The 20,505-nt window shown below is 66.7% G+C and overlaps 1 protein-coding gene across 1 annotated transcript; it reads left to right on the top strand.

The window, feature by feature from the left end:
• The first annotated feature begins 749 nt into the window (after positions 1 to 749).
• On the top strand, positions 750 to 20,120 carry COL6A1 (collagen type VI alpha 1 chain). Its single transcript, XM_059392546.1, has 35 exons — positions 750 to 977; positions 1,511 to 1,640; positions 2,961 to 3,161; positions 3,824 to 3,983; positions 4,125 to 4,253; positions 4,346 to 4,366; positions 4,552 to 4,572; positions 4,649 to 4,693; positions 5,465 to 5,518; positions 6,098 to 6,142; positions 6,267 to 6,293; positions 6,520 to 6,546; positions 6,730 to 6,774; positions 6,944 to 6,997; positions 7,198 to 7,260; positions 7,491 to 7,553; positions 7,657 to 7,710; positions 7,801 to 7,836; positions 8,055 to 8,117; positions 9,787 to 9,849; positions 13,380 to 13,442; positions 14,025 to 14,087; positions 14,377 to 14,427; positions 14,587 to 14,622; positions 15,186 to 15,248; positions 15,463 to 15,528; positions 16,040 to 16,075; positions 16,301 to 16,337; positions 16,603 to 16,611; positions 16,884 to 17,017; positions 17,191 to 17,300; positions 17,397 to 17,580; positions 17,703 to 17,880; positions 18,594 to 18,623; positions 18,706 to 20,120. Exons 1-35 carry the CDS (start codon positions 881 to 883, stop codon positions 19,326 to 19,328), a joined length of 3,081 nt encoding a protein of 1,026 aa, XP_059248529.1. The 5' UTR covers positions 750 to 880; the 3' UTR covers positions 19,329 to 20,120.
• Positions 20,121 to 20,505: the final 385 nt, after the last annotated feature.

Raw genomic sequence — 20,505 nt, forward strand, 5'->3', positions numbered from 1 at the left:
CTTTATTTTGGTCATTCAACTTGGGTATGTCTTTACGCTACAAAACATTCACGCTGGTGTCAGACAAGTGTCGGCAGCTCTGGCTCTTCTGGAAACTTCGGGGGGGGGGGCTCTGGCCACATCTGGAGCCCACCCCACCTCGGGGGCCTTCACACCGTCCCCACACTCGGGGCCTCTCTCCATGTAGTGTGCGTGTGTGTGTTCACCCAGACACACAACTGACTCAAACAACACGGGCTTGAACGGTTCGGTTTGCTTCTATAGGTTTTTTCCTGAAATGCGTAGTTCTGCAAATGTGTTTTCCTGATGATTTCAATACTTGACTCTTTCCTCTCGCTGGCTTGATTGTAAGAACACAGGACAGGGACACACAACCGTGCTAAACGTTCCACGACACAGGAGTTGACTCGCTTTCCCCAAGTGTAACCGAAATGTCTTTTCCCAGTGTGTGTCGACCGACCTGAGGAGCCGTGTTTACAGGGGCAGCACCTGGGAAATCTGACCGCGCTGTGGGCTCCCAGCAGGAGCCGTCTGGTCCCAGGGGACCGTCCGGCCCGCATGGTCTCCGTCGGGCACCCTACACTCGCTGCGTGGGGAGCCCACCAGCGTCCCCCAGAGCGGGAAGAAGCCCAGGCACAGCCGGCGCCCTGTCACAGCGGCCCCAGAGTGAGCGCGGCTGCCGGTGACTCACTCCCGGGAGACCCCCGCCCACCGCGCCGCCCCCGCCCCAGCCCCTCCTCCGCGCCGCCCTCCGGCCCGCCCTCCGGGGCTGGGACTCCGCCGGCTGGAGAGCACAGGCAGTCCTCCTCTCCAACCCTCCGGTCCTCGGCGGCCCACCCGGACCCCTGCCCTCGCTCGATGGTGACTCCGGCACGGTGACATGAAGCCAGCCCGCGCTCTGCTCCCCCTGCTGCTGCAGGCCTGCTGGGCGGCCGCCCAGGACGTCCCAGGCAACGCCAGGGCCGTGGCCTTCCAGGGTGAGTGACTCCCAGCACCTCTGGCTCCGCTTCTGCGCCGGGACCCGACCCCACCCTTCCCCCGGACGGGAGGGCCGCGGCCGGCCTGGGGGTCGTGAAATTCGCCAGCGTGGCCTGCAGCGGGGCCCGGCCCCTCAAGCTTACCCCTTCGTGGGGTGTCAGGCCGGCCAGTGATGGGGGATGGGGGGTGACACCCTCCGGGCCTGGCCTACTTGCTCTGGGGGCTCCTTCCCTCTGACTCCTCCCCGGCCGGCACTCTCACACCTTGTCCAGGCGGCATCGTGCCCTGGGTCCTTTCCGTGCCGAGAGGGACAGTGCAGAGTGCACGGCCTGGTCCTGCCGCCACAGTGGGGCTCCCTGGCCTCCGGGAGTTGACGGCTGTCCCCCCAGCCGGGCGGGCTTCCCAGAACGCGTGTGGGGGCTCTCACGGTCACCCAGCCCCCTCGCTGGGCCAGCACCTGGGGGAGGTGGCCTCCTGAGCCCAGGAGGCTGTGGGGCCTGAGCCTCAGGCCTCCGACCCCTTGTTTGGCCAGACTGCCCTGTGGACCTCTTCTTTGTGCTGGACACCTCCGAGAGCGTGGCCTTGAGGCTGAAGCCCTACGGAGCCCTAGTGGACAAGGTCAAGTCCTTCACCAAGCGCTTCATTGACAACCTGAAAGACAGGTCTGGGGGGCCCGGGCATCCAGGAGCCTCTTGGGGAGGGTGGTGGTCGGCAGGCGGAGCCCAGCCCCCTTCCCAGGGGACAGCCGGGGTGAATGAGGCTGCTGCGTCCGCAGTGGCTCCGATGGGCCAGAAAAGGGCCGAGTCTGGGAAGGAGCGGACGGCAGGGCGGCACCAGTCCTCCTGTCAACCGGGGGCCTGGGGACACTGCTGCCGTCGGGGGTCCTGGGACCCAGACGTGTCTCCCTGCTCCCCAGCTGAGTGGGTTTCAGGAGCTGGTGGGAGGCTCTGCGGCTCCTCCCTGTGCCCTCGCCACCTCCTGGACACTGACCTCAGACGGTCAGAGCCTGTGTCCTGACCAACACCCTGGTGTTCTCAAGCCCTGGTCCGAGGGGCCCAGAGGGCCTGCCGGCTTCACTCCCTCCCTCCCCCCACTCAGGGGGTGGGTCCTAGAGCACTGGGTGAGGCTGCAATTAGACACGTCCACGTGGGGGGTGGGGTCAAGGTCAGAACCAGGCTCCTCCCCCACTCCCCTGTGCAGGGCCTGGCCCTGTCCCACCTGGTCCCTGTCCACCCTCTGACTCGGGGACCAGGGCCCCCAGCCGCCCACCTACCTTGAGGGGGTTTCAAGGACAGAGGATGGGGGCTGCCCAGTGTGGGGCATGTGGCCCGAAACCTTGAACTCAGCCAAAATGCCGGGGCTCCTGAGGCCCACCGCCCCCTCCCCAAAGGTGCCTTTAGGCTCGTGACTCAATTTCTGAGGACTCAGTTTCCCCACCTGTGAAATGGGGTCAGCTCTTCCTGCTGCCGACCCCGTTAGCCGCACGGTGGGGGCCTTGGTCACGCCTGCGGCTGAGCAGGGGGTGGGCACCTGTGCCCAGCCGGGGAAACCCCGGAAGCCTCTGGCGAGGGTGCACAGGGACAGGGAAGGACAGCCACTCAGAGGGTCCCACTTAGAGCTGACCTCGAGCCGACCTCGCCCTGCCCTGGCCCCCGCCCCTCGCCTGTGGTCCTGTCCCTGGAGGGTCCCACAGCTCCCCACCGGGAGGTCAGGGCTAGGGTGGCCCTCCCGCCCCCCTCGCCCCCTCCATGGGTCACGTGGGGTCCCCAGGGCAGCGGCCCAGGAAGTGCAGCCTGTGCTTCCCACCCCTCCCTGTTGGGGTGTGACGGGGCTGGGCAGGGTGTCCTCCTGCGAAATGGTGGCCCCGGTGCCCGGGGACAGACACACATGGGCAGCGGGGGAGGGGCCTGGAGGCACCGTTGGGGCGCGGGGGCGGGGAGCCGGCCCGCGGGGCTGCACTCTCACTCGGCCCGCGGTCTCAGGTACTACCGGTGCGACCGCAACCTGGTGTGGAACGCGGGCGCCCTGCACTACAGCGACGAGGTGGAGATCATCAGCCCCCTCCGGCCCATGCCCAGCGACCGCGACGCCCTCAAGGCCAGAGTGGACGCGGTCAAGTACTTCGGCAAGGGCACCTACACGGACTGCGCCATCAAGAAGGGGCTGGAGGAGCTGCTCGTGGGGTGGGTGTCCTGCGTCCGCACGCAGCTCCCGGGTCCCCGGCGTCCCCAGTGCGTCCCTCAGAGGCTGCTCTGCCACCCTGGGGCCACTGGCGGTCGCCCTGGGAACCGTCCTTGTGACCAGGGCGCCGTGCTGGTGGCTGCCAAGGGTCCGTCCGCATCCCGCTGCCCCCCTTGAGCTGTCCTGTCTCCGCAACCACTGAAAGCAGAGGGGCCTACAGGACCCAGAGTGCTCCAGCTGCTCCGGCGGTAGCTCGGCCCAGCCACAGTCCCCTCCGCCACAGCCTCCGCTGCCACGGCCCCTCTTCAGCCGGCCCCTCCCGTTACCTGTGGTCGCAGATCCCCTGGTCAGGGAGCCTGGTCAGGCCCCTGCCCTGGTCAGATGTGCATCTCCCAGAGAGTGTGCTAGAGAATCGTCATCCCACAGAGCTTTATTTCCCCCTTTACGGCACTCGACGGGCGGGGACAGACTGCCCAGCGTGACAGCCAGCCGCCCGCCGAGAGCTGCGTTTGGGTCCGGGTCTCCCTGCAGGGCCGCTGGCCTCCAGCTCCTCCCCTCCAGTCCTGGGGGTCCCAGCTCTGTCCGCGGGGTGCCCTGAGCTGTCAGGGTCAGCAGGGCTGGAGGGGCCAAGGCTGCGGGGGCCTTACCGCCGCTCACCCCGCAGGGGCTCCCACCTGAAGGAGAACAAGTATCTGGTCGTGGTCACCGACGGGCACCCCCTGGAGGGCTACAAGGAGCCGTGTGGAGGCCTGGAGGATGCCGTGAATGAGGCCAAGCACCTGGGCGTCAAAGTCTTCTCCGTGGCCATCACGCCCGACCACCTGGTAGGCGCCCCCATCCCCGCGCCCTCTCTGGGCTGGGCACCGGGCGCGGCCTGGCGGGCCCTGAGGTGCAGGCGGGGGGGCCGCAGAGACGGGGGGGCCAGGGTCCCCGCTGTCGCCGGCCTCACCCCTCGTCCACGCCAGGAGCCTCGCCTGAGCATCATCGCCACGGACCACACGTACCGCCGGAACTTCACGGCGGCCGACTGGGGGCAGAACAGGGGCGCGGAGGAGGTCATCGCCCAGACCATCGACACCATCACGGACATGATCGTGAGCCGCCTCTGCCCTCGCGCCTCCTGGGGGCTGGGAGACCCCGTGGCTCTGAACGCAAATTAACTCCACGTTTCCTCCTCACTTTGCAGAAAAACAATGTGGAACAAGTGGTAGGAGCGCCCTTCCCGCCCCCCGCCCGTCCCCTCCACCCCTTCCCCATGACCCACTCCCCTCCCCACCCAGGGCCTCACCAGCCCCTTCCTCCGTGGGTGCCCCCCGTCCGGGAGCAGGCGGGTGTCCAGGGCCCTCGGCGGAGCCCCGCTTCCTAATGTGTCCTCTGTCCTTCCTCCGGCAGTGCTGCTCCTTCGAATGCCAGGTGAGTGGGGGGTCCCGACCCCCTCTGGGCTCACCCCGGATGCAAGCGCAGGCTGACCTTTCTCTCTGTCTTCCAGCCGGCCAGAGGGCCTCCTGGGCCACGGGGGGACCCTGGGTACGAGGTGAGTGGCTACGCCCGTCCCTGGAGGGAGAGAAGAGTGCAGTACGGCGCTGGACAAATGTCCCTGCGGCATGAAAGCCCTGGTGTTAGGGGCGCAGTGGGACCCCAGGCAGCTGTCCTAATGCCCCACAGAGCGTCCGCCCACACCAGCTGTAGGGAGAGGGAAGGTGCCCCTCGCTGAGCAGGTGCCCCCACCGTGGGGAGAGAGTCCCTGCACAGGGGACCCTGGGGCTGATGCTGTGGCCCAGGGCTGGTGTGGGGGGCGGAGTCTGACCGGAGGCTCCATTGTTCCCTGAAGCACGTTCCCTGGGGAGGGGGATGCCCAAGACCAGGTGTGGCTCACCCAGGAAGTCCACCTCAGTGGCCAACACATACAGCGTGGCCAGGTGCAGGTTTCTGGCTAGTCCTAAAAATATTAGAGTCCACGGCCACGAAGCCGCGTGAGCACTGCCCCAGGAGCCGAGCCCGGCCACCTCCCCGGCCTGGGAGCTCCACATGCAGCAGAAGCGGGTGCTGCGGGGAAAGGTGTAGGGGCCAGGCTGGCCAGCGCGGGGCCTGCTGGGTTGCGGGCGGGGGGAGGGCAGTGCTCCGGACCTCGCAGACCCCGTGGCCAGCCCTAGTGACGGGGAAGGAGCCCAAGTGCCCTAAGGACTCTGCAGGTCCACGGACTAGCTCGTTAACCCTTCTCTTGGGAGCAGGTCAGGGTCTTTCTGCCAGGTGATCGGAGATGAACAGAAATTGTCCCCCAGCCTTGACCTGCTCTGTGTTCCAGGGAGAACGTGGGAAGCCAGGTCTTCCCGGAGAGAAAGGAGAAGCCGGAGACCCCGTGAGTGTTAAGCACTTGACCTTGGGCTGGGCTGCGGAGAAGCCTGAGGAGGGAGGGAGCTGGGTTCGATGGAAGCTTCTGTCGGAGGGCTGGTTCCTGCGCACCGCCGTCCTGCGGCCTCACCCTCAGAGCTCACGGCCCCAAGGGCACTGAGGGCAGAGGACGCACGCACAAGCACAGCCACCCCTCCCCGCCCAATCCGCCCAGACTGCACTCCGGCCCGGCTCTCAGCGGGGCAGGTGGGGGTCAGCCCGAGGCTGTCTCCCCACAGACCACCCCCCTCCTCCTGGGGGCCGTGACCTCCCCCTCCCCTGCTCCTCCTCCGGGGGGTGTCCTAGACCTTCCCCTCCCCCTGCCACCCCCAGGGCCCGTGACCTCCCCCTCCCCTCCCCCCCGAGGAGAACCCCAGGTGTGGGAGGTGAAGCCTTCACGTCAGGGCTGCTCTCTGGGGCTCGGGCAGTGACCAGCCCGCCCGCTCTCTGGCTGGCCAGGCCTGAGCAGAGTGGGGGGCACGGGAGACCGGGCGGGGGCTTCCTCTGCCCCCACAGGTGTCTAACAGGCGCCCTCCTCTGCGTCCAGGGAAGGCCCGGGGACCTCGGACCCATCGGCTACCAGGGCATGAAGGTGTGTCTCCGCCTCCCTTCAGAGTGGTCGGCCCTTCCGGGGCCCAGACACTTCTGGGCTCGTCCCAGGGCCCTGGGCCCCAGGACACCAGTGACACCCCCTCTCTCCTCTGTCTGCTCTGTAGGGAGAAAAAGGGAGCCGGGGGGAGAAGGTGAGTAAGGCCTGCAGGTCGCGTCCCTCGGGGCACAGAGCCCCGCCCCCGCGATGGGAGACCCCCCGGCCCATCGCCCGCGTGTCCAAACCTCCATGAGCTGGTGGGGGGTCTGTCCTGCCCGCCCTCCTCTGCCTCCCTGGGAAGAGGCCCCTGGCCAGTTTCCAGGGAACCTGCCTCCCGCTGGGGGGCCACCGACCCTCACTCTCTCTCCTCGACTCTGCAGGGATCCAGGGGAGCCAAGGGTTACAAGGTGAGTGGGGGCGGGGACGCGCCTTCTTCTGCCCTGGGGACGCGTCTTCTGCCCTGGGGGCGCGTCTTCTGCCCTGGGGGCGCGTCTTCTGCCCTGGGGGACGCGTCTTCTGCCCTGAGGGCGTGTCTTCTGCCCTGGGGGTGCCGTCCGGCCTTTGTGGACCTCGGTCTTTGCACCTTGCAGGGCGAAAAGGGCAAGCGAGGCATCGATGGTGTGGACGGCATGAAGGTGAGCCCGCCGGCCGGGAGGCGGGGGACAGTCCTCACCCAGCGCCAGGCCCCAGTGGACCCCACGCCTCCCGGTCAAGTTCAGACCAGCATCCCGGCGGGGCTTCCCTGGGAGGGGGTGGGTGCGCCAGAGCGAGAGTCCTGACGGCTCATCCGCCTTCCTCTTCCAGGGGGAGACGGGGTACCCCGGCCTGCCGGGCTGCAAGGGCTCGCCTGGGTTTGACGTAAGTCGCATTCTGTCGCTGACGTTTCGGGACCCAGTTCTCAGGAGCGACCGGGTCTCCCCTCTTCTCTGGACGCTCTAAGAAGTCCCGGGGGGCCGCACCGCGTGCAGCCCCAGCGCCCCGGCGTCCGGCGTATCCATGTCCAACCCGAGGGCTGCTTGTCGAAGGCCGAGGACTGACCCCCTCCAATTTCTCACCAGGGCGCTCAAGGACCCCCGGGGCCCAAGGGCGACCCGGGTGCCTTCGGACGGAAAGGAGAGAAGGTGAGTGACACGGGTCGGGCAGCCCCGCCTCCTCAGGTGCCCTCCCCGGGGCAGGCAGGGGTGGGGTGGGGAGGGCCGCCCCGTGTCGCGGAGCTCAGACGGGCCCGGGGCCCCCGTCCGCACGGCGTGGAGCCCGTCCACTCACGGTGGAGTCCCGGGAGGGCGGCCTGAAGTCGGGGTGAGGAGGCCGGGGGCAGGGTCCCGCCCGCTGACCTTTCGGATCTTTCCAGGGTGCCCCTGGAGCTGACGGGGAGCCCGGGAGGCCAGGGAACACCGGTCCCCCCGGAGACGAGGTGAGCACTCCGGGAGGGGCAGGGGCCACCAGGAGCAGCGCAGCCGCAGCCCCGGGCCCCGGGGCGAGGTCAGAGGCCGACGGTTCCATCCTCTTCCCCCCAGGGCGAGCCGGGTCTGCCGGGTCCCCCAGGAGAGAAGGGAGAGGCCGGTGACGAGGTGAGCACCCCGTTCCGTCTCCTGCTCCCAGCTGCCCCCGAGCAGTTTCCAGCCCCGACTGACCAGTCTTGCTTGCTCCCCTAATCCCAGGGAAACCCGGGACCGGACGGTGCCCCCGGCGAGAGGGTGAGTGGGCGGGGCGGCGTCTGGGCCCTGGGTCTCGCCATGAAGAGGCCAGGGTGGCTCAGAGGCCCCCAACTCCTATCTGAGCTCAGGGGGGCCTCAGTCTCTGAAAGGGTGGGGTGTCCTGCTGGGGGGTCAGCCCACGCCCGGGCCTCTGAACCCCCTACCCCCGACGCCTGTCTGAGCTGAGCCATAGCCTCCCTCTGCTTCTCTCCACACAGGGAGGCCCTGGGGAAAGAGGACCACGGGGGACCCCCGGTGTGCGGGGCCCACGGGGAGACCCGGTGAGTCATTGTTCATCAGGCTGAGGAGGGGGCCAGAGCCTGAGGACCGGGGGGTCAGGCCATCCCCTCACAGGACATGTGCCACCAGGTCCCCTTGTCCTCCAGATTTCAGGCGACTCACACCCTCACCGGCTGTTTTCCCAAAGGCCATCACCCTGGTTCACGAGGGGCGGCAGCTCCTGTGCTCAGCCCCTAGCCCCAATCCCCAGCCCAGACCCCCAGCCCGGGACACCCAGACCCGACCCCCAAACCTGACCCCCAGCTCGGGCCCCCAGCCCAGACCCCCAGCCCGGACCCCCAACCCCAACCCCTGGCCCCAGATGTCTCCAGGGCCTGCGGGAGGCCAGGAGGAGGGTGTGGGTCCAGATGAGCAGAGCAGAGTGCAGGAGAGCAGAGGAGAAGCACAGGGTTCTCTCCTCACCAGGACCAGCGCGTCCGGGCGAACCACACTCACACAATCACACACACAATTGTGCACACACTTGCACGCACACACACAATCACACACGCACAACCACACGCACAGGCTCTCTCGCGTGCCCGAACACGCGCACAATCACACGGGGACACACAGCACGTTTGCCCCGGAGCGCAGCACCTGTCGGGCTGTTCAGGCGCGGCCCGCCTGTCCCCGAGGTCGCTGCTCCGCCCGGCCCGCGGCGCGATTTACTGGCCTCCCCTCCCCCATCGCACATCGCACACGTGATTTTCCAAACACTCGCCGCTGTCCCAGCAGCCGCGTAAAGGCCGCTCGGGCCCTGGAATGACCCCTCCTGCACCCGGAAGAGACGGAGACTTAGGAACGTGGACCTCGTGGTCCCCAAGGCCCGGCCGCCTTGCATCGCTGCTGCCCGCACCCCCTGCCTCCTTCCGGAGCTTTCTCTGGCCCCGTGGTCCACTGGAAGGTTTTGCGGTGCCGCGGGGCAGCTCACACCGGCCTGGTTAGAGGAGGGGGTGACAGGCGCCACCCCAACATTCTGGACCCGGGGAAGGGACAATGTCTTCCACACGTGGGGTGTGGACCAGGCCTTGTTGCTGCCGCTGCCGGGGGCAGGTCCCGGGGTCCCTCCTGCTGTGACCACCCAGGCAAAGCTGCTCCTCCCAAGGGCACCTGTCCCCCTGTCCCGATGGGGAGTGGGCTCAGCCCGAGGCCAAGGTCACTGGGAGACGTGCCTTCTGCGCCGTCCCAGCTCCTCAGAGTCACCCGCAGGGCCCCGCGGCCCCCAGCACGGGGCTTGGGGCAGGACGTCAGGGGGAGCACGGCCCCTCCCCAGCTACCCTGCTGAGATGAGATCGGGAAATGGGAGCACAGGCCAGGCTGCACCCCAGGGAGCACCCCAGCAGCTCTGGTCCCCGGGCCAGTCCAGAAGCTGGCTGGAGGAGCCAGTGTCAGGGGCACCCCCAGGCCTCAGCAGGCGCGCTGGCCCCCACCCCACAGCCTCCTAGCTAGTCTCCGGGTGGCGTTGCACACACCTGGCCTTGCCCCCTTGGCCTGCTGACTTCCTGGGAGCAGGGGCGAGGCCAGGCCCCTGTGGGAAGTGGCGCGTCCCCGCTTCCCGGCACACTTCTCAGGGAGCTGGGGGCAAGCTGGCCAGCTGGCCGTGCCCACTGCCGCCCAGGCAGCTTGGCCTCTCCTGGCCTCCACACTCACCGGCTCATCCCTCCCCAGGGCGAAGCTGGACCCCAAGGAGACCAGGGACGAGAAGGCCCCGTCGGCATCCCGGGAGACCCGGTAGGGAGCTGTCGGGGGTGGGCGGGCCGTGCCATCAGGCCAGCAGGAAGGCTGAGGGCAGCTCCTGGAGTTAAGGGAGGGCTCTCTCCACTTCGGACTGGGGGGCTTCCTGCAGGGGCTGCCCAGGGTCAGCAGCCACCTGGGGGGAGGGGCAGCCTGAGTGGCCAAGTCCCCTGGCCCACAGACTCTGTGTTCAGAGGGGGACAGCCAGAGGCTGCCCCTGTCACCTGGCCGGCATCTGCCAGGACCAAAGCTGAGTGAGCGGACCCCTGGCCGCCCTCCGAGCTCTGCCCTCTGTCCTGGCCCAGCTGGCTCTGGAGGAAGACAGCAGGGGACCCCGGACCTCTGGGGACAGCCTCTGGTCTGCCAGGGCAGGGCCAGCCCACACTGGAGACCATGTCTGAGCCTCCAGGAGGCATCGGGGGTAAGAGGCTTGGTCTGCGTGTGGAATCCGGGTGTGAGACCCTCGCTGGAGCCAGACTGGGGGTGTCCGAGCATCGGTCTTGCATGGGACACTTTCCAGAGGCCGTGCTGCGGCAGGAGAGGGGAGGGGAGGCCTGGGGGCCACGCGGTTCCAGGTGCCTGAGCCCTGAAACCCCCAACAGGAGGAGCTCGAGGCTCTCCTGCCGCCCAGGCCAGGGCCCCGGGGTGACTACCCCCCAAGAGAGCTCAGGAAGGGGCCGGATGGAATGTGTCCTCCCTGTGTCCGTCGGGCAACCCCCTGTTTGACCCAGACCCTCTCCGTCGGCTCTGATGGGGGCCACTCGCCGGGCACCCCAGCCTCCTCCGCCACCTGGCCTGCAGGGCGGGGTCTCCGGGCGGACAGAAAGGGATGGCCTCTGAGCTGGGATGGGGACCTCCTCGTGGGCAGGAGAGGGGGGTGGAGAGCTCCCAACGGGGTGGCGGATGGGAGAGGGGCCGGCTCAGCGGGCCAGGCCTCGGGCTCTGCTGGGATTTGGCTTGTGGCTTCAAGTCTTCTTGGTGGCTTTTCTTATGGAGAGAAATTTGGAATTGGGATTTTAACAAAAAAGGAATTTAAAACACAAGAAAGAAGCCATAATAGGGCTGCCAAGGGTCAAGATGGGATCTTAAAAAGGCACCTGGGTCCCTTCCAGTGCGGGCTGTGGGAGGCGCGGAGCACGTCCAGACCCGCTCCGAGACCAGCTCAGTGGGAGACTGTCCTCCCGCATAATTACAAGTTGGGCTCCTGGGAGCCAGCGGTTCTCCGGCTGTGGCCGTGTGTGATCGTGGGCCCCGCAGCCGCCGGCTGTGTCTGCTTCTCCCCCTTCCGGGCAGTAAAGGCAGAGGATGTCTCTCCGATAAAATCGGTGTCGAAGTTCTGGGGCTTCTCTCCCTCCCTCATCCAACCATCTTGAAACACTTCCAAGGCTACATCCAGAACATCAACTCTTCACAGCGTAATTTCTCGGCCAGATGATACAGGTGCAGGAGGGGCTGCGGGAGCGCGTGCGCGTATCTCCCAGGTAACGCGACTGTATCTGGCCGCACCTCGCATTCCCCCAAGAGCATGAAGCAGGCACCGCGTTCACACCTTTGCCGACAGGAGAGATCATCGAACTTCATCCGTGTGTTTTCGCTCTTCAGGAGAAAGCCGTGTGCTCTCGTGGCGCGCAGAGTTTGTGCGGAGGCTGAGCGTGGTCCCTCAGGCCTCAGGCAGTGTCCCTCCTTCTGGTTCTCCCCTCAGTCGTTCCTTTTCCATCGAGTCTGTCTTTCCGCGTGGATGTGCGGGAGGCCCGAACCCACGGTGCAGACGTTTTTCCAAGTTTGCCGTCTGCCCGTGGCTGCCCTGGGGACTTGTCGTTTAGGACGTCCCGCTCATTTACAAGATCCAAGTACCTTCTCCTCTTCTGTTGTATTCTTTTTGCTTCCTTTCTGTTTCACTTGGAGGCTCTACCAGGACTAGAAGTGAGGTGGGCTTGACCGGGCTTGAGCTCTTCTGTGACTGCTGAGCCTGTGTTCACAACATCGCTAATGGCAGGAGCGACTTTTCCTGGTGATCGAGGCCACGAACGTCAGGTTTTAGCTTCTCTTATCTGGGTCTCCCCAGAATCCCTGTGCCTGCTGTCTTCCCCCGCCATGACACCAGCTGTCCCAGGAGGGGCTGCTTCCGCCGCCCGCCACATCCTCAGGCTCCCGTGCCTTCCCCACGCGCCAGCTCCCCAGCGGTGATCCGGCCGCCAGGACAAGCTGGTGACCATCCCGCCGCCCGGTGATCTGGTCCTTCCCCCGCAGCACAATTCAGGAAGTTGTTCAAGACACTAACGGCATAAAACACTGCGAGGCAGAGCTGCCACTGGGCTTTACTCTTGGGTTTCCAGTTTCCAGGGCCACTGTCAGTGGACACTACCGAAGGCTGCGGGGGAAGAGGGACCCCTGGCCTTGCTGGGAGGAGGCCCTGTGTCCCTCCAGCCCGTGGTCCAGCTGGGGAGGGTCTGCATCTGACCTCCGGCCGGGCCGCTTGTTCCTCCGCCAGGGGTGGGCGCGTAGGCAGCTTGGGGATCAGGTTTCTCCATGCTGGTCGCTCAACTTCCCAGCCTCGGCACTGTTTCCGCCTCCGGGGCTCTCCGTTCCTCCCAACCCCTGCAGTCCCTCAGGGCAGTTGGCTTCCGCACCACGGGGTCGGGGAGGAAGTTTCTGGGAAATGGGTTTTCCCAAATGCCAAGAAGCAGCAGTGGAACCATCCAGAAACTGGAGGAAGGGTCAGCGTCCTGGCCTCGCCTCTTCCCTCGTCTGGTCCCTACGGTGGGGACAGGCACCGCCCGCCAGGAGCCGCGGGGCCCTCGGGCCGTGTTCCCGGAGGCGCTTCCTCCCTCCACCCCGATGCTGCTGAGGCAGCTGCGGAAACTGTCCCGAGCGCAGCGGCCCTCTGTCCCTGTGTCCTGGGGCCTGGGACGCACCTCCACTGCCCTGGCTGAGGGCACAGAGGGCCTCTGTGTCCTCCTGTCATGTCCCCAGGCCACCCCGCCCCGGGAACCAGAGTCGGCCCCATTGTCAGGTCCCAGAGCCACTCCCCAGGAACTGAGTCGGGGGCTGCGGGTCCCCGTGGCTGGCGAGCCCAGTCCCAGGTTGTGTGTGATTCCAGGGCCTGAGGCCCGGCGCCAGAGCCCCGGCCGGAGCTGGACTCCCCTGTGGTCGCGGCGGCAGAGCCGGACAGTGGCACCTCTGGGTGCCCACTGGTTACTGGGACAGGCCAGGGTCTGTGGGAGAACCGAGCCAAGAAGGCCTCATTGGGAGGCACCTGCCCGAGGACGGGGCAGGGGGACAGGCCTCAGTCCAGGGTGCTGGCCGCGGGGTCCAGAGTAGCCAGGAGGCTCCACGCATGGTGTCCACTCAGCCCTTCTTCAAGCCTGGCCGGGGATGTCCCTAAACGCTTGGGACATGAGACTCTGGACCCAGAAAGGCAGGCAGCTGGCCTCCAGGTGTAGACCAGGCTGAGCCGCTGGCGGGGGTCTGGGTGAGCGGCCGGTCTGGGGCCGAGAGGAGTACCACAGGCATGTTTCCCTCTGCAGGGCGAGGCTGGTCCCGCTGGACCTAAAGGTTACCGAGGCGACGAGGGGCCCCCAGGGCCCGAGGTGAGTGCCCCCCCACCCGGCCTAGGTGCACACAGATGCTTTAGTGCATTTCGTGGTATCTGTGTCGTTCAGGAAACTTGGAAAATGCAGAAGGAAAAAAACCAGAATTTAAATCTAAAATATGATCCCCTGGACATAAATAATAACAATCTAGCTTGTTTCTTCCCAACTTAATTTTATTTGCACATTACACCTTATAAATTTGGCTTCACAAAGTTTTCTTAAAAAATTTTTTCATTATGAACATTTTCTAAAACCTTTTATGATTTTGCAAACCTTGATGGACGCGTGCTTACACACACACACACATACACCCAGGCAGTGTCCCTCTGCTTCTTGGAGCTCTGGCCTGTCTGGAACTTCCAGCCCAGAGGGGAGGGGACTGTGGCATCCCGGGGGCGACCCCGGGTGGGTCACTAGGCGGAGGTCCAGCCCCCGCGGAGCCGGGTGCCCCGTGGAGCGCCGCGGGGCTCATCGCTGCTCCTTTATCTGCGTTCCCCGTCCCCTGCCTCAGAGACCTGCGGGGCCTCTGCGTCTGCGTTGCTCACTCACTTTTCCCAAACCTCCTCCTGCCCTCCTTAGGGTTCCAGAGGAGCTCCAGGGCCCGCAGGACCGCCTGGAGACCCTGGGCTGATGGGTGAGAGGGTGAGTGGCGGTGCCAAGGGCTCGGGGCCGGGGCGGGGCCTCTGCCGGGGCGAGTCTCCGTGTGGGACCCCAGAGTCCCAGCAGCAGGGTCTGGGGAGGCTCTCCACGGGCCGCTGTCCTCTCGGCCGCTGTGGTCCCTGGGTCACCATGAGCATGGGCCCATCCGCTCCGCTCCGGGGACACGCAGGCCGGTCCCACGCAGGGGGTGTCTCCTGGGCTGGTGAAGCCCCTCGGGCACCCCCTGGAGCCTGGGCGATTCCCAGGGGCAGACGTGGTCTCTCCTCCGCAGGGGGAAGATGGCCCTCCCGGAAACGGCACCGAGGGCTTCCCGGGATTCCCTGTGAGTCCCCCGCTTCCCGCCCCATGGTCCCCTTTGGGCCAGCCGGGGTGGGCCCAGGACCACGGGTGGGAGGAGGAAGGGGTGGCCGGGGTGGTCCGTGGGGCGCCCCTCCCCCAGCCAGGCCGGAGCCTGGTGTGACTGGCTTGTCTTTCCCCGCAGGGCTATCCAGGCAGCAGGGGTCCCCCTGGGATCAACGTGAGTACACGCCCGCCATCGCGCTGCCAGTGCGTTCACGCACACACGTGTGCGACACACCTGCATCCTCGCCCAGGCCCCTCCCACACGTGACTCAGTCTGGGCCCCTGCCTGGCCTCCCCTCTGGGCTCCCGCGGACTGACCCCCGAGCCTGGGGGCATCCTCGGGCCCACACCCGGCCTCGGTGTCTCTGCGCGGGGGACACGGTGTCTCCACCCGGCCTCGGTGTCTCTGCGCGGGGGACACGGTGTCTCCTTTATCTTTTCCTTTCCAAACTTCGGCTTCCAAGAGGGAAGTGCAGTGCTGGGACTCACGGTTCCTAGAGCCGATGGGAAGCAGAACTCTGGTGGCGTAGAGGGACCGCTGGGTGCCGGTCCTGGGGACAGCCGCCTGGCCCGCGGAGTGTGCCTGAGAAGGGAGGTGTCTCTGGTCACCACCCACCCCAGGGGCCTGCTTCCCCAAAGGGAACCCACTCCAACCCTGGGCCGGGGTCCCAGCCACACACACATGCCCTCTCCCCGGGACTCCACCCCACTTACCGTGTGCTCCCCTGTCCCCTGCAGGGCACAAAAGGCTACCCAGGCCTCAAGGGGGATGAGGGAGAAGCCGGAGACCCTGGAGAGGACGTGAGTGCAGAGCCCACCAGGGATGCCGGGAAACCACCTGGAGGGGCTGCTGCTGCCGGGGGGTGTGCAGAGAGGTGGCCGTGTGCCGTCTGGGCCGCTAAGGCTCTGCGGGGGGTTGGGGGAAAGGGACCCAACGCCGGGGCCGTGGACGGACGGGGGCAGATGGTCCGGCGGTGGTGGCTGTCGGTGGTGACAGGGTGCCGTTCCCTTCCAGAACAACGACATCTCACCCCCAGGTGTCAAAGGAGCAAAGGGGTACCGGGGCCCCGAAGGCCCCCAGGTGAGTGGGCGTGGCCAGCCAGGGCAGGGCACCCTGGGATTCTGAGGCTGCGGGGGAGTCGGAGCAGGAACCTGGGAAGTGGGTCTCTGGGAGAGGCTGGCCCTTTGACAGGAGGGGAGGGAACAGGCCGAGTCGAGGGTTGTGGGGGCTTCGGAAAAGGGGGAGCAGCTGGTCACCGCTAAGATGTGAAGAGAGCGCGGCAGAGCCCTGGGCGGGTGCCTGAGGGGTGAGGCACAGCCAGACTGTAAGGAACTCTTCATCCCATGGCGAGTGCCGGGGACCCCCACGCAGGGCCATACCCAGCCCACCCGCGCCCCCGGCGGTCAGAGAACACGGGGCAGTCAGGGGCTGTCCCGCAGCCCTGAGTGTGCAGAGGCTCTGCGGCTCCTACGGGGAGGTGGGGTCAGCCCAGGGCTGGGCGGCGAGGGCTGGGCGCTCAGGGACCTGCTCAGACCTGCAGTTCAGGGAGCTACGCGCCCTTCCCAACTTCCTCCGCTCCTTTCTCTGACAGGGGCCCCCAGGACACACGGGACCGCCAGGGCCAGATGTAAGTGGGTGTCCGTAAACGTCCTTGGGGGCTGGCCGCTCTGGCCCCGGATCCCACGGGGTGGGACACCATGATCCTCGTGGAGGGACGTGGGTGTCCATGGAGCAGTGACCGCGTCAGGTGCCCCTGTCCTGGGTGTCCGACACCTGGCGCGTGAACCCCATCGTGGTACAGGGCAAGGTGTTCAGCCCTGTTCAGCCCCTGGTGCGTGTCTCTCCCCCGCAGGAATGCGAGATCTTGGACATCATCATGAAGATGTGCTGTGAGTAGCCCTCGTCTTGGGAGAAGTATCTTAGTTGGAAAGAATTGGGTCCTGCCAGCCCCGGCGCCTCCCTCTGGAACTCACGGGCCGGGTCGGGGGGATCCTTTAAACCATGGGTGGAGGGCGAGTGGGGCAGGAGTGTGTCCCCCTCACAAGGAAGTCCCTGGGGGTGGTGGGGGCACCCAGCAGGGCAGCTTGCCCTGCCAGGACGTGCAGGTGGCGGGTCTCCGCGGAACATAATGCTTTCTTTCTCCTCTTTCCCCAGCTTGCTGTGGTGAGTCGTGAGCGCGGTTCTCCGGGGTACCTGAGGGTGGTGGGTTAGGTCCCTCCACCTGGTTTACCTGGGAGGGCAGCAGCTGGCCCTCACGTCCCCCCAGGGCACCGTGGTCTTGGGGCGCAGTCCGGCCCCCTCCTTGTCCCAGGAACCTGCATGGCCAGCCACAGACCTGGGCGAGCCAGAAGTCCTAGGGTTCTGGCTCCAGGGGGGGTGGCCGTGCTGCGTGGGGCCCCGGGAGGCCCCCAGGCTGACGCTGTCCTTGCCCGCAGAGTGCAAGTGCGGCCCCATCGATATCCTCTTCGTGCTGGACAGCTCAGAGAGCATTGGCCTCCAGAACTTCGAGATCGCCAAGGACTTCATCATCAAGGTCCTGGACCGGCTGAGCAGGGACGAGCTGGTCAAGGTGAGGCAGAGCCACTCCGGGAGCAGCCGGTAAGGACCCCGGGTGGGAGGGGGCCGGGCCCGGGGGCTGCGTTTGCCCGCTCCCTGGAGCGTGAGAGCCGGGGCCGATGCGGGGTGGAGGGGGCTGCGGGGAGCCCCGCGTCCACCCCTGACCGGGGCGTGGGATGCTCGCAGTTCGAGCCCAACCAGTCGCAAGCGGGCGTGGTGCAGTACAGCCACAACCGGATGCAGGAGCACGTGGACCTGCGGAGCCCCGGCATCAGGAACTTCCAGGAGCTCAAGGAGTGAGTGCCGTGCGCCCGGCCGTCCGCGCCCCTGTGGTCCCCGAGGGTGCCCGCCCCGAGCCCTGCCTGCGCTGACCCTGAGCGCCCGCCCCACAGAGCCATCAAGAAGCTGCGGTGGCTGGCGGGGGGCACGTTCACGGGGGAGGCCCTGCAGTACACGCGGAACCAGCTGCTGCCGTCCACGACCAACAACCGGATCGCGCTCGTCATAACGGACGGCCGCTCGGACACCCAGAGGGACACCACCCCGCTCAGCGTGCTCTGTGGTCCCGACATCCAGGTGGGGCCGCCTTCGCGCCCCCGCATACCCCTGCCCCGCGCCCCGCGCCCCCCGCCCCCCGCACCCCTGCTCCCTCGGAAGGCCGCCGTCCCCACCGGGGCCACACCATCCCTCCCTTGCAGGTGGTCTCCGTAGGCATCAAGGACATGTTCGGCTACGTCGCAGGATCCGACCAGCTCAACGTCATCTCCTGCCAAGGCCTGCCCCAGGGCCGGCCGGGCATCTCGTTGGTCAAAGAGAACTACGCAGAGCTGCTGGACGACAGCTTCCTGAAGAACATCACCACCCAGATCTGTATAGGTGGGCTCGGCACAGGGACCCTCCCCCGTGCCTGTGCTGGGAGGTGGTTGGGGCCACCGTGACCTCCTGCCGCAGGAGCCGGTCAGCCCCGGCCAGTAGTACGGGCCCTCCCCACCAGCGGCCCCAAGCTCTTGCTGGAGGAGGCCGTGGCCCAGTGTCGGCAGGGGGGACCCTTGTGCTTCTGCTGCTTTGTCCCGGGAGGGCTCACACCCCCTGCGGTCCGGCCACACACTTGTGCGCTGGGTGCCCTTGGAGCCGAGACCACTCCCCGGTCCCCAGCTCAGAACATGTCCTTCTAGCCTCTTTCTGGCGACAGAGCGGGGCCCGCGGTGCGGGCGGTGGGCCGACAGCCAGAGAGAGCCGCTGGGGTCCGACTGGCCTGCGTGGTCGGCCCTGGTCAGCGTTGCCCACAGAGTGCGGCCCAGGCTCTGACCCGCCGGCCACACTTGCCCTCCCCGAGCTTCTGTTTCCCCATCAGGAGGGACCCACTCGGGGTCGGTGGGAGGACCACACAATTATACCTCAGGCTGACCCTTGCGTAGGGGGTGTCCCCCTCCTGGTGGGGCCCACGGGCCAAGGAGGTGCCAGCCAGGCGTCCGGGAGGGCCACCCGTGCGCCTGCCCCGCGGGGGCTCTGCCGTCCTACGGGCGGGCTGCGGAGAGGACAGCTGTCCGTGAGGTCACAGCTTCATGTTGGGTTTTCCTATTTTACAGACAAGAAGTGTCCGGACTACACCTGCCCGAGTGCGTAGCTGGGGTGTGCGGGGTGGGGGGGGCTCCCGGAGGCGGGCGGGGGGCTGCGCCCTAACCCGCGCCCATCCCGCAGTCACGTTCTCCTCCCCGGCCGACATCACCATCCTGCTGGACGGCTCGGCCAGCGTGGGCAGCCACAACTTTGACACCACCAAGCGCTTCGCCAAGCGGCTGGCCGAGCGCTTCCTGACGGCGGGCCGGACCGACCCGTCCCACGACGTGCGCGTGGCCGTGGCGCAGTACAGCGGCCCCGGGCAGCAGCAGCCCGGCCGCGGGGCTCTGCAGCTCCTGCAGAACTACACCGTGCTGGCCGGCACCGTGGACGCCATGAGCTTCTTCAATGACGCCACCGACGTCAACGACGCCCTGGGCTTCGTGACGCGCTTCTACCGCGAGGCCTCGTCCCGCGACGCCAAGAAGAAGCTACTGCTCTTCTCCGACGGCAACTCGCAGGGGGCCACGGCGGCCGCCATCGAGAAGGCGGTGCAGGAGGCCCAGCGGGCGGACATCGAGATCTTCGTGGTGGTGGTGGGCCGCCAGGTGAACGAGCCGCACGTCCGCGTCCTGGTCACGGGCAAGACGGCCGAGTACGACGTGGCCTTCGGCGAGCGCCACCTGTTCCGTGTGCCCAGCTACCAGGCCCTGCTGCGTGGCGTCTTCTACCAGACGGTGTCCAGAAAGGTGGCGCAGGGCTAGCGCCGGGCGCCCCGCACGGGAACGGCAGTGAGGCCCCCGCGGTCCGCACCAGCCCGACAGCTACGTTTCCAGAAAGGACAGGCTTGGAAGGACCGTGTGTCTGACCCCCTCTCTGGCCCCGGGACGCGCCAGCCCGGGCCATCCCCTCCGTGGTCACATTCCCCGACCTCTGCAGGCTCTGAACCCCCGCAGCGCGCTGCCTTTCCTGGGGGGTCGCCTGAGCCCTGCCTCATCTTTCTCACAACCCGCCCCCCTCTAGTCAGCATTCCGCGACGCACTGGGGTCTGCTAGTAAAGTCGCGGGAGACCGGGGACCCTTCGTTTTTGGAAAGCCCGGGTGGAGGTTTCTCCCGCTTCACCCCTGCTGAGTCGCCTCCTCCCTGCTCAGGGCTCAGGCCTCGGTTCCGCCTCCTCGGGCCGTGGAGCTCGGGCGAGCGCATGAACTCGGGCCAGCATCTCCAGCAAAGAGCAGAAAATGGTGGCTCCTCAGCCCTGTGTCCCCGAGAACCCTGAAAACAAAGGTGCTAACCCGTGTAACCCCCTCCCCATCTACTCAGAGGCCTGGGCCCCGAGGCTGGCTGGGGGCACAAGGTGATGTGTTTTCTGTTTTCTTTTAAAAAACAAAAGAAAACAAAACAAATGACAACCCAAAGCTCTTTTCCCTGAGGGAGTGATTGGTCCTACATTTTACTGAAGACCCTCTTTATATGTTAGTTTTATTTTTACTCCTTCCTGTGTTTTTGCTCACTGCATCCGTGTCCGTGACTTTTCCGATTAAAGGTTTTCACTCCTCTGCCCGTGGTCATCTTTGTGAGGAGTTACAATCCCCCCAGGCTGACATGTCCCTCTCCAGCAGGAGGGAGCGTGGACACCGCTGGGGTCAGGTGCGGGTGCGGACAAGCAGACTCAGCCCGGGGACAGGCCAACAGCCCCCTCCAGGTGTGGGGAGCCGGGGAAGGAGCATCTAGGCAGGGGGAGGGGGGAGGGGCCGACACCCTGGGCTGTAGAGCAGAAGCACATCAGATCACGGGGGCTGGGAGAGCTGCCCAGACCCCACAAGACAAAGCCCCAGAGAGTCCCCAGTAAGTCCTGGAGGAGGAGTCAGGACCTGCAGACCCCAGGGGACACCCGGCCGTGGTCCAGAAAGAGGTGGCGGAGGGCCGTGGCCATCCCCTCGC

The sequence above is a fragment of the Mustela nigripes genome, chromosome 2 (assembly GCF_022355385.1).
Source record: "Mustela nigripes isolate SB6536 chromosome 2, MUSNIG.SB6536, whole genome shotgun sequence".
Lineage (NCBI taxonomy): Eukaryota > Metazoa > Chordata > Mammalia > Carnivora > Mustelidae > Mustela > Mustela nigripes.